Genomic DNA, 11,249 nt, shown 5'->3' with positions numbered 1-11,249 from the left:
CCTTGCCACCATTGTTTCCGTGTTACAATCATGGCGTTGGAAGACAGGCCTCTTACTTCACTGCAAGGTGTCATCTTGACAACGGGACCTTTCGTCTTCCTATGGAGCATGTTACGAGGCTACGTCTCTCGTAATGGGCCTTTCAGTTTTGCACGACCATTTACTCGACTGAACAACCAACTTTACGCACTCTTCTCCCTTGCCCTGGCCTACTTCATTCTCAACGATGTCTTCCACTTCTCGGAACTCGACGGAATCGACAGCTCCGATCTGGCCTACATCTGCCACCTCTCCAAGTTCTACGAGTATATCGATGTCTTCAACCTGGTAGCCGCTGGAACTGAAATCGGGCCTCATATGGCCTTTCACCACATCACGACGCCTTTCCTGACGTACTTTCGGGTTCTCAACGCTTCCGACTGGCATCTCTTTGCCTTCCTAAACTGCTTCCACCACTTTTGGATGTACTCATACTTTGGCGGAGTTTCTTCTTTCCGGTCCATCCTTCCGCTGACAGGGTGGATGCAAATTGGAGCTGGGATTGCGCTTGATGTGTATTATTGCGCGACACAGGGTAGGGAAGCCCCTGAGGCGAAGAACCGTGCGATCAGTATCATGCTATTGGCGCGATATGCTATGCTATTCTACGAGGAATTGAAAGGCAGTAATGCGAAGAGAAAGAAGGAGGAGAAGATCGAGCAGAAGAGACAGTAAGCCAGACAAGCTTGAAGATGGAGCCATCATTTGAGCATCGTCGATGATACAGACCTCGCAGTGCCTAGTTCGCCACATTGATCAACATCGACTTCACACTCAAATACTCCTCTATCCCTTGACGACCACCCTCGCGGCCGTATCCGCTCTCCTTCACACCTCCAAAGGGACTCTCACAGGCACTCAAGAGGCCTAGATTCACACCCACCATGCCTACTTCCAAGGCCTCGGTCACTCGCCATGCTCGCGGAATGTTCTCGGTACAGATGAACGAGCCAAGGCCCACATCGCAGTCATTAGCCATATCAATGGCTTCTTCCTCGGTGTCGAACTCGTAGAGACCGACCACTGGAGCAAAGGTCTCTTCCCGAGTGGTTATCATCTCACGTTTCATACCTTTGATGATCGTCGGCTGCAAGAAGTATCCTTTGAAATCCTTCGGTGGTTCCCCACCCAGGACCACCTGACCGCCATGCTTTTTGGCATCTGCTTGCAGGTCAGCTCTCACCTTCAGATATGCGCATTCACGACAGCCCAACGTACCATTGATATGAGTTAACGCCTTCTCAACAGCGCGCTCGTGCGTTAAAGGCCCAACAAACACGCCCTCCTCCGTTCCCGGACCAACCTTCAGAGTCTTGATTTTGTTCGCCAACGCTTCAGCAAACTTATCGTAAATGCCCTTCTGCACGAAAATCCGGTTTGCAGTCACACAAGTCTGCCCCGAGTTGCGAAATTTGGCCAAAATACATGCTTCCACCGCGGTTTCAAGCTTGGCGTCGTCGAATACGATGAATGGACTGTTTCCACCTAGCTCCAAGGACAGTTTCTTGAGCGAGTCACTGCATTGCCGGGCGAGCAGTTTTCCAACACGGGTACTCCCTGTGAAACTCAACTTCCTCACCAACTTACTCTTGCATAGCGCTTCCCCGACCTCATTGACCAGATTCAGCGTGGTGATAACGTTGATGGTCCCCTTGGGAAATCCAGCCTCGCGCGCAAGAACTGCCTGAGCGAGTGAGCTCAACGGCGTCTCCCCTGCTGGTTTCCACACCGTGGTACAGCCAGCCGCCAGAGCAGCCCCAACCTTCCTCGTGATCATCGCGATGGGGAAATTCCAGGGCGCCAGACACGCGGCTACGCCGATGGGCTGTTTGAACGTCAAGATACGCTGGTTTTGATTTGCGACCGGGACAACTTCGCCGTGGATGCGCTCTGCTTCACCCGCGAACCATTCCAGGAATGAGGCTGCGTAGGTTACCTCACCCTTCGCTTCTGTCAGGGTCTTGCCGTTTTCAAGGGTCAAAATTAACGCGAGATCATCAGCGTGTTCGAGGCAGAGGTCACTCCATTTGCGCAACCACCTTGCGCGCTGTCGGGGAGTTGTTTTCTTGTATGTCTTGAAAGCTTCATGGGCTGCTTTAATGGCTTTGTCGGTATCCTCGGCGCCCATTTCGGGGATGGTTGCGATCTTGTCGAGCGTGGCTGGATCATAGACATCAAAGGTCTTGCCGGAGGCGGCGTCGACCCAGGATTCCTCAATATACCCTTTCGTCTGGAAGAGGTCTTTGCGTTTCAGGTCGTTCAGTGTTTTGGGAGCCATCTTGAATTAGATGGCGGAGAAAGCCCGCGTTTTCTCCGCTTGAGAGGTACAAGCTGAGGGAGCTTGATTGTTTCCTTGTTACTACTGCCAAAACTCAGCAGTAGGTGTACTCATGTGTGAAAGGTGCGAGTAGTGGTCAAGGCGACGATACCCGGGTCCTAGTCGTCAATCCCGCGATCCTATATACTCCCTTCGACGCGCACCCACATATATGGCCATTCCGGGACGTCGTCGACCTCGCTTCCCCACATTGGAGAGGAGGAGCTCGGCACGAAGGCGAGACGCTCTTGTGCGGGGCAGGGTTGGGGGAAGAGGAGGATGTTCGTTCACAGGTCCTGGAAGACCGAGGGCCACAGCGTCCAGAGACCTACAGTACGTTGGAGTAACATGATATGCATCGCGATCAACGTGTTTGTCGTGGAAGGCAATAACGCCAATTGCACCCGATAGTCCGGCCGAGCCTTCTGCGACAGACGCACCGTTGCATACCTGTGGCATTTTCTGGTGCTCATGGTCGCCAAAAAGCTGGCTCGTCGCAAACCTTCTTCGATAGCACATTTCCCTGCTGCAGATGGAGACTCACTTGTAAGCCTATACGGCCTTCGACGGGTCGTTGGAAGTTCAACGCCCCCTTGGGTTACTGTGATTATCCCGCATTGAATGGCGCCGGGCGTTAAGCCTTCGGTAGGCGTCCTTTAAATTGGCTCTGATTCCGGGATTCAGCTGGCGCCACTAGCCAAGAACCTCTGTGCGCCAGGACCGGCATTCCAAGTCCTCCACGTGGAGATTGGCTTTATCCGCACCGAACTTATCGGCCGACTATCGAAGTTCTAGACGCTCCCTTGTCTTTCTTCAGCTGACGACACATTCCCTCGGACAGGCTTGGTTCACTTAGCTACGTTGTCTGCGCACCTGCGTAAACTGCGAACTGCGCAACTCCGAACATTGGAATTTGCGGATGGGGTCTTCGAGCAATCATCAGGTGAAACAATTAGCTCTTTAAGTCAGCAAACCAAGTGTATAGCACTGGCGGACGTCAGCGGGAGGATTTCCGGAAGATTAACCACTGCTGTCCTGGTACATACTCAGGCCCCCGGATCGCCTATCACTCCGCTTACTAGGACGGCCTCGGCTCTGCAAGGCAGGAGTCATCTCGACCATTCATGGCTGGGCGCCACCGGCGCTAAAAGCTGGGGTGGGTTGAAGTCAACTCGCTTCTGGGCTCCTTCCTATTTCCACTTTTTGGCTCTTCCTCTTGTGTTGGGTACTCATGGAGCGCATCTGTGCCAGTGACACTCGGTAGAGGCTGACTGCCCGCACAAATCTGACGCTTATTCTGGTTCAACCTAACAAGTCGTCAAGCCTCAATCGGAAGGCCTGGCTAGAAGCAAATAACTGACTGCAGGCGTCAGGGGGACGAAGAAATGGCTTCGCATTCTCACTATCCACACCACCCGCGACAGCCAAGTGTCGAAGCCACTAACCAGGAGAAACCGCTGCTCTTGGCCCGGACCTCCTTAAAGTTCAATCATGCAGGTACTTGAGTGCTCGTATCTGATGGTTATAATAAGTAACGTGCGCAGGCCTGCGTGCGTGGGAGGTATCTGCCAAGGGGTTCCTGAGCGAAATCGTTCAAATCCCCTACAAGTGCCTGTCCAGCACAACTCCTCCTCCCGTCACTCGCTCCTAATCACTTGTCCTCGCTCAGCGTGATTCCTGAACACGGCTCTTGCTGAAACAGTCTATTAGCCTATCTCAGTATGGCAGTTCTTCAGGTTGGGATCTGTGGTGCTGGTGTTGCAGGGCTATCTGCTGCGATTGCCCTGAGGAGACTTGGACACGACGTTGAGGTTAGTAAATGATTCTGTCTCCAGACGACTCCGAAAGAGCATTCTTATTTCCGGTTGTTGCGCAGGGCCGACCAGATTTTGTTGACATGTATTTAGGTCTTCGAGCGCTCTCAGTTCAAGAATGAAAATGGTGCCGCTGTGTCGATCCCACCCAATGGTACTCGAGTGCTGCAGCATTGGGGCTTCGACTGCGTCAAAGCTGGCGGAATTGAGAATATCCAAGTCCGCCGACCAAAGGGTGACACGCTGGAGCCAATGGCCCCTACGCTGAACTTCGCCAATGCGGAGCAACTCTATGGCAACAAATGGTTCTTCTATCACCGAGTCGATATGCACCGACGCCTCAGGGAGCAAGCCGAAGAAGCTGGTAGCATCATTAGGCTCGGCAATCAGGTTATGGATGTGGATCCTGATAGAGGAGTCATCTCGTTAAAGGGCGGGACGTCGGTGCAGAAGGATCTGGTTGTCATTGCTGACGGCCAGCATGTCAGTCCTCGCACTTGGGCTTTCTCTGTGTGAGCGCCCTCGCTAACGTGTCAGTAGGACCGTCTCAATGCCAAGATCACTGGCAAGATGATTCCTATGAAGCGCAGTGGTCAAACAGCATACCGATGCCTGATTCCCATGAAGGACATTCTTGCGGATGACGAGACCAAGTTCTTTTTCGAGAACCAAGCACCGGGGTTCTGGGCACCTGCCCTCCCAGCCAAGGGCGTTATGGCCGTCACTTATCCCTGCAGGAATAACGAGATTCTCAACGTTCTGGCAGTACATCGCAAACTTGGGCAACATGCGACTAGCGAAGACGATGTCGTGATCGAAGACTGGAATTTCCCCGCCACCCACGAAGAACTGGCGCAAGTCCTAGATGGCTTCCATCCTGCTGTCAAGAAGATGTTCTTGAAGTCACCAGAAGTGAAGGTCTACACCCAGATGAAGCGGGATCCGCTCAACAAGATGACAAGGGGCAAGGCTGTCCTGATCGGCGATGCATGCCATCCCATGCTGTTGACGCACGCACAGGGCGTCTCGTCGTCGATCGAAGATGCTGCCGCTCTCGAAATCTTCCTCGCTGATGTGCACGCTACAGGCGACGTCTCCTCCCCTCCGTCACAGAAACTGCTGCAGCGTCTCGCCCAATTTGAGGCGTTCCGCCTCCCTCGTGTATCAGCTACACAAATTCTGACCGACCCTGTCGTCCCGGGACCACAAGCTGCTGCGAACTATGCGAAACAAGAGGCCGAGATCCGGAAATACTATTCTGGCCCGCTCCCTCCCGTGGGGTCGATGCCACACAGCCCACCCATTTGCCAATTCTTCTTCGGCTACGATGTCAGGAAAGAGGCAATGAAGTTCATCGCGGAGGTCGATGGAAACAAGCTGGTCAACACGCATGCTCCCGTGTCCGTTGTGCCTGCCGCCCCTCTCGCTGCACCAAGCCCTGCGCCTGCCTCCTCACCGATCGCAGCTCCCACACCGTCGGCTACTCTCGCACCTGTGGCCCGTCCTGAACTACCTAGGACGAAAAGCTCCGAGATCCTACCTCCCTCACGATCACGATCCCCAGTCCACGGAACCCCGGCGCTCGTGCAGAACGCGACCAACGGCTACGATGCTACGGCAATCGCCGCGGCTGTCGTGCGGGAGATGCGCAATGTGGACTCTTTGGAGCAGAAGGTCTTCGACCTGGAGCGCAGACTAGCCGACATGGAGTCAAAATTCGCCGGTATGACCGTGCAGATTGCCTTCAGCGAAGTTTCACCAACGCCACCGAAGTCACCCGCGAGCGTGTACGACAAATCCCCTCTCGCTACGGCTTAAGCTGGATCGGCTGTCGGTTTCATTTTAATGTCCATTAGCGTTGCATGAGAGAAAATGCCGGTGTATACAATAGGGTTTTGGGAAAGGCGATGCGCTGCAGGTGATTGGCATTGCCGGGTATTGAGAACACGTTCTCACCTTTGCTTTGGCAATACAGTTAGCTTTCTACGACAGTCATGGAATTCGATCGTACGGACTCGTCCCAGATGGCAAGAACACCCACGCACATGACTTTTCCTCAACTTTTAGGCCGTTTCCTCTTTAGCTGGTTCTCGTGGACGTGGTCTGCAATAGCGAGGTTGGAAGCTCGGTCAACACGCATGCTCCCTGTGTCCGTTGTGCCTGCCGCTCCTCTCGCTGCACCAAGCGTGAATGACTCTCGAGGCCTCCTCTCCCCTCGAAATCCACCCGCATTGTATGCGGAAACACTTTGTAAATCTTGCATATTTCGAAGAGACATATCGGCAAACTCAGAGGCGAAGTTCGGCTCGAAACAAGCATGTAGTCACATAGTGGCTTGAGGTGAAGCAGGCGAGAGACGGTGAGTGTTCGCTCACGTCTCTGTGACTCTTGGTATCTCGTGACCATAGGGCGGCGCCTTCTCCGTTCTAATTCGCGCTGAGACGCGACCCAGTTGCTGAACCTTCAGATCCCGCATTCAATGACCTCGTGTGCACATTCCACAGCTGGTACTGATTTATACCACCTAATTGAGGGTGCGCTTTGCGCTGTCGCCCACTATGCGGCTTCAGCTTCTCATCCAGCGACATTCCCTTCCACCCGTCCCCATCATATTCACCACAGGCACAGGCCCGGCCTCGCGCACCAAGTCCCCCTCCGCTACGGTTGCCGACCTCCTCCTAGACGTCAGTGAGATCGTTCCGCTCGAGTCTGCCGATGGTGAATGGGGTCTGGAGGATTATGCCGTGGAGATTGCAGCCAAAGATGGGCAAGGACTTGCCTATGAATGCTTGCACTTTCAGACTGTTGAATCGGTCTTGAGAGAGAATGACGAGGTTATTGTACGGGCCTTGAGCAATGAAGACATCAGGGTGAGGAGACTCGGCAAGCGGCATCAAATCACAGCAGACGGGAGGCATCTGATTGATGGTGTGCCTTTCGGGAAGCAGTGGTTGAGGGAGATCCAACGTCCAGATATACTCATCCCACCAAGGAAGCGGAGGAGGTTGCTCGCAGCGGAGGACAGTACTGTGGATGCTGAGGTGGATCTCCAGCGCATCCTGCCTGCCGAAGACGGGGACGAAGATTACACTGGCGCATTGGTACGGTTTGTGGGCGACGATGAAGACGAAGATGAGGAGGATGACGACGATTATGTGGATAACGAGGAGGCCGGCGCTCAGGAACCACAGAGGCGAATCACCCTTCACGAAGAGTTTGACGATGCCGATGTCGATTCCGAAGAGGAGCCTGAGTTAGACGGTGACGCAGAGGCAGGAGACCTATCCTCGGAAGTCGCGCAGCTACTTGAGGATGCGGCTGAGGTGGAGCAAGCTTCCAACCTCGCTATTGCAAACCACGTCCTTGAGAACCAGCTAAAGAGGAAACGGCCTATCGAAGATGATGGCGAGCACGAGCTGGAGAAAGAGACCTTTGAAGGTTTCTCTGCTGGCGGAGCCACTTCGTCACGACTGGTCAATAGGCCGGCTGATGTTCAGACAAATGGTGTCTCGGACGAGGAGTCAGATCAAGATGATGGGTCAGACAGCATGCTCGACGAGATCACTGCTGAGCGGGAGCGAATGCCCATGAAGAATATTCCCGAAGACGATGAAGATGATTCTGACGATTCAGATGCGACTTCTGCTACGGACACCTCCTCGTCAGACTCTGATGCTGACAGCCTAGTGCACGAAATGGCCATGCAGCAAGCGAAGCGGCGAGCGTTAAACCTCATTGCAAGCTCAGAAACTGGCGTTGATGAGGACGAAACCTCCAGTTCAGGTTCTGATACCGATAGCGACGACGAGGTCAGTGATACGACATCGAGCTCTGGATCTGACTCTGATTCGGATGACACCAGTGAATCAGGATCAGTCTCTTCTTCCGAATCCGAAATAGACTCTGAAGCAGAGTCTCGCGAAACAAACCCCAAAGAAGAGAAGGTGCCAGAAGCCCCCACAATCACTGCCACTTCAGTGGGCATACCCTTTGAAGGAACCCACAGAACCCATATGAACAACAATCGGGCAAAACGTAGGAAGAGGCTGGCATCCCTGAAGCAGCAAGGCTTGCTTCCTCCTAATGCGGACTTCAAGGCACTGGCTGAATACGATGCAGCACTGGCGCGTCAAGAGGTCGAAGGGCAGCAGCAAGAACAGCAACGAGCTATCGTGGACCATGGAAAGGACGCGGTTGTTACCGAGGACGCTGCAGTGCTGAGCAGAGACGCCGAAATGAGCACCGACGAAGCAGTAGCTGAGCACGACAAGGAAAATGTGAATCCTCGAATTGGCCACGGCGCGCCTCTTATGGATGATACACCAGCAGAGAGAACATCTGCAGTACCTGAAATTCCCGAGACATCGCAAATCGATTCGCAGTCCGTCATGGAGCAGGCGCCGAAGCGATCTAGGCTGGACGTAGCCAGTAGTCGTCGCCTGATCCTAGGGTCTCTTGGAGTGAGAGCACCCAGGACTGCTGAAGAACGTCAAAAAGTGATGGAGAAACTGTCACGGGATATTCGGCATCCCAGGCAACCGAAAGAGGAAGACATTAGTACTATGTCGCAAAATCTTCAGTCTACGACCACGCCGGAACATGATGATTCATGGATGGAGAAGTTGATCGTTTCAGCAGTTGAATGTGAGGCGCCTGGAGGTGTATTGCCTCCACCTCCGTTTCCCTTCCAGCAAGGTTGGGCAAGATCAAACAAGAACAAGAGGAAAATGCGTGACCAGAGTCAGTATTATCAAGGCAGGAATGGTCATCTCCAGCAAGAAGACGAACAAGTCGCAGCACCAGATGTGGCGACGCTGAACTACGATGACGACTCAATTGAGAAGGGTACCGAAACTGCATCAAGGGTCCACCGCGATGCGGACGAATTGCCGACAGAGAAAGAACTCGATAGCCTCGCAGCGCTTGAGTGGGAACAGGTCCTCCCTGGCGCGACGATTGCGTACCGAGAATTGCACGTTGATGCCTCGACGAACTATCAGCCTGCGGTTTCCCCTTATCGAATTGGACAAGTATCGCATGTTGATGAAGACAGTGTCGTGCACTTGCAATTGGACAAAGGCTCGTTCGGCTCACAGGCCCAACAGATCGATAGAGTGACAGGAGAAAGGGTTTATGGCAAGTTTGAGCTTGCAGAAGAGGACGCAGATGAAGACGACGGAACCCGTGATGTCTCCTATTCCAGCATGATCAAGCCGAAACTCGTCGAGCCTTCATCGAATCCCTCATTGGTTCAAGTGCCAGACAGCAGCAATATGGTGGGCCTGCGCGGAGGCGAAGCAGCAATTCCATCCGTGGCCGATGATGAAGTTGTCGTTCCCGAGTCTGCAGAACAAGAACAAGAGATCGAGACGCAAATACGCGTCGAGATGCAAGCAAGTATCGAGGCTGACGCGACCGCACACCCGGCGGGGCCAGCGGAGACTCTCGATACGCCTCGTAAACGAGAGATCAACGGCATCATCAAGGAGGCCGGATTCGAGTCCGCCTTGGACGAGCAGTTGCTGCAGCCGATCATGAATCCAGCCGCCGACTCTGAAAATGCACAGGGACAAGACGACGCACAGGGACAAGCACAAGGAAAATACGCGCACAGATTCCGGCCCAAATCGCCACGTGTCATCATTACCTCGTCGGACCAGCAGCCGTCATCACCGGTGGACGACGAGCTCAGTTTTGAAGATGACAATACCAACGCCGGAATTTCCTCCATAGCAGCAACATCGTCTCCGTACATGCCCACGCAGACCACTGTGGAGTATCCCCACATATCACAGATGGACATTGGCTCCTCCGCTCCTGTTCGCACTACTGATAGCAGTTCTCACCAGGATGCACAAAAGCTGTCGCCGGCTGTGGAAGTCGATCTGTCTTCCACAAATGTGAGGCGAGAGAAAGTAACGGAAGAACAAGTTGCAGATAAGACTGACGAGCTGGATGGCGAAGAGGACATAATTGAAGTCAGCCAACAAGGTTTCTCACCCCTCCCGCCAGAGTCAGGGAAGCCGGTTTTTGAGCAGACAGAGTCTTCTGGTCCTAGAGAACCCGAGATCGAGCAAAGCCCAGTACCACAAGTCGTCTCGGACCTCGTCTCTTCCCAAACCATGGACCCCGGCAATGAAGGATCCTCGGTACCACAGGACTCTTTTTTAGACGGACTTGGCTACGATGGCAACGACTCTTCCTACCATGAGAGCGGCCTCAACGAGGATAGTGATCTGCCTTCCTTGAGCGACTTCAGGTCGAGCCGAAGGACCAGCCGACGAACAAGTACACGATCGACCAAGAAGAAGTCCGTATCGCCATCACCACCCCGAGCAGCAAGAAAGTCGCTTCGCAGCAGTAACGCCTCGAACCTCCGCAGTAACGCATCGAGGAGGAAGAGACGGGATCCATCTCCCTCGAGTAGCCCCGAATTGCCGCCATCCAGCCAACCTGAGTTCAAACAGTCGCAAAGTCAGAGAGGACCGAGGCTCTCGCAAATTCCTACAAACAGCCAGGTTCTTGTCGACCTTACGTTTTCCAGTCCCCCAATGAGCCCAATTGAGAGCTCGATCAAGGACAAGGACGACGGTGATAGCGATTTCACCCTGAGACGGAAGAAGAACAAAAAGTCCGATGACAGTGGCACGGGTCGAAAGACAGGTGTGAGGGGAGCGAAGCAGGCATCGCAGGACAGTGGGATCGGGAAGAGGACGCTTCTTACCAAGAAGAAGGACTCTGATCCGAAATATTATTGATTCGTCCAGAGCGAGAGAGGTTAACGCAATGTACAGTGCCCCTGTGCAATCGTCAAAGCCAACCTAGCTACAAATGAAGGTTATGAGCTTATGTCAAACTTTAGTATCACTATCGTCCCCTTTCAACACTAGCGGTGGATGAGCGTCCTACGCCCAAAAATGTAACTATTAGTGATGCTGTAGTTCAGGTGCCGTAGAACAAAACCAAGAGATCACAAGCGAGTCATGCGCAAGGCTACTACGCAAGGCTGTCATCGCAAGGCTGTCATCGCAAGGCTGTCATCGCAAGGCTGTCATCGCAAGGCTGTCATCGCAAGGCTG

At 53.6% G+C, this 11,249-nt stretch overlaps 4 protein-coding genes across 4 annotated transcripts; 3 read left to right on the top strand and 1 right to left on the bottom strand.

Annotated features, from left to right (window-relative positions):
* Positions 1-30: 30 nt before the first annotated feature.
* Positions 31-714, top strand: A1O7_02301 (uncharacterized protein; the record flags this gene model as incomplete). The annotated part of the gene is made up of 1 exon (XM_007756335.1): positions 31-714. The coding sequence occupies one exon, from the start codon at positions 31-33 to the stop codon at positions 712-714; it is 684 nt and encodes a 227-aa protein (XP_007754525.1).
* Positions 715-778: 64 nt separating this feature from the next.
* A1O7_02300 (succinate-semialdehyde dehydrogenase (NADP+)) lies at positions 779-2,317 on the bottom strand (the record flags this gene model as incomplete). The annotated part of the gene is made up of 2 exons (XM_007756334.1): positions 779-1,203; positions 1,258-2,317. 2 exons carry the CDS (start codon positions 2,315-2,317, stop codon positions 779-781), a joined length of 1,485 nt encoding a protein of 494 aa, XP_007754524.1.
* A 1,760-nt stretch (positions 2,318-4,077) lies between these two features.
* Positions 4,078-5,988, top strand: A1O7_02299 (uncharacterized protein; the record flags this gene model as incomplete). The annotated part of the gene is made up of 3 exons (XM_007756333.1): positions 4,078-4,167; positions 4,264-4,653; positions 4,711-5,988. 3 exons carry the CDS (start codon positions 4,078-4,080, stop codon positions 5,986-5,988), a joined length of 1,758 nt encoding a protein of 585 aa, XP_007754523.1.
* Positions 5,989-6,728: 740 nt separating this feature from the next.
* Positions 6,729-10,928, top strand: A1O7_02298 (uncharacterized protein; the record flags this gene model as incomplete). Its single annotated transcript, XM_007756332.1, has 1 exon — positions 6,729-10,928. One exon carries the CDS (start codon positions 6,729-6,731, stop codon positions 10,926-10,928), a length of 4,200 nt encoding a protein of 1,399 aa, XP_007754522.1.
* Between the last annotated feature and the right edge of the window lie 321 nt (positions 10,929-11,249).

Source organism: Cladophialophora yegresii, assembly GCF_000585515.1.
Source record: "Cladophialophora yegresii CBS 114405 chromosome Unknown aczIN-supercont1.2, whole genome shotgun sequence".
Classification (NCBI taxonomy): domain Eukaryota; kingdom Fungi; phylum Ascomycota; class Eurotiomycetes; order Chaetothyriales; family Herpotrichiellaceae; genus Cladophialophora; species Cladophialophora yegresii.
This window is presented reverse-complemented; position numbering and strand designations above follow the sequence as displayed.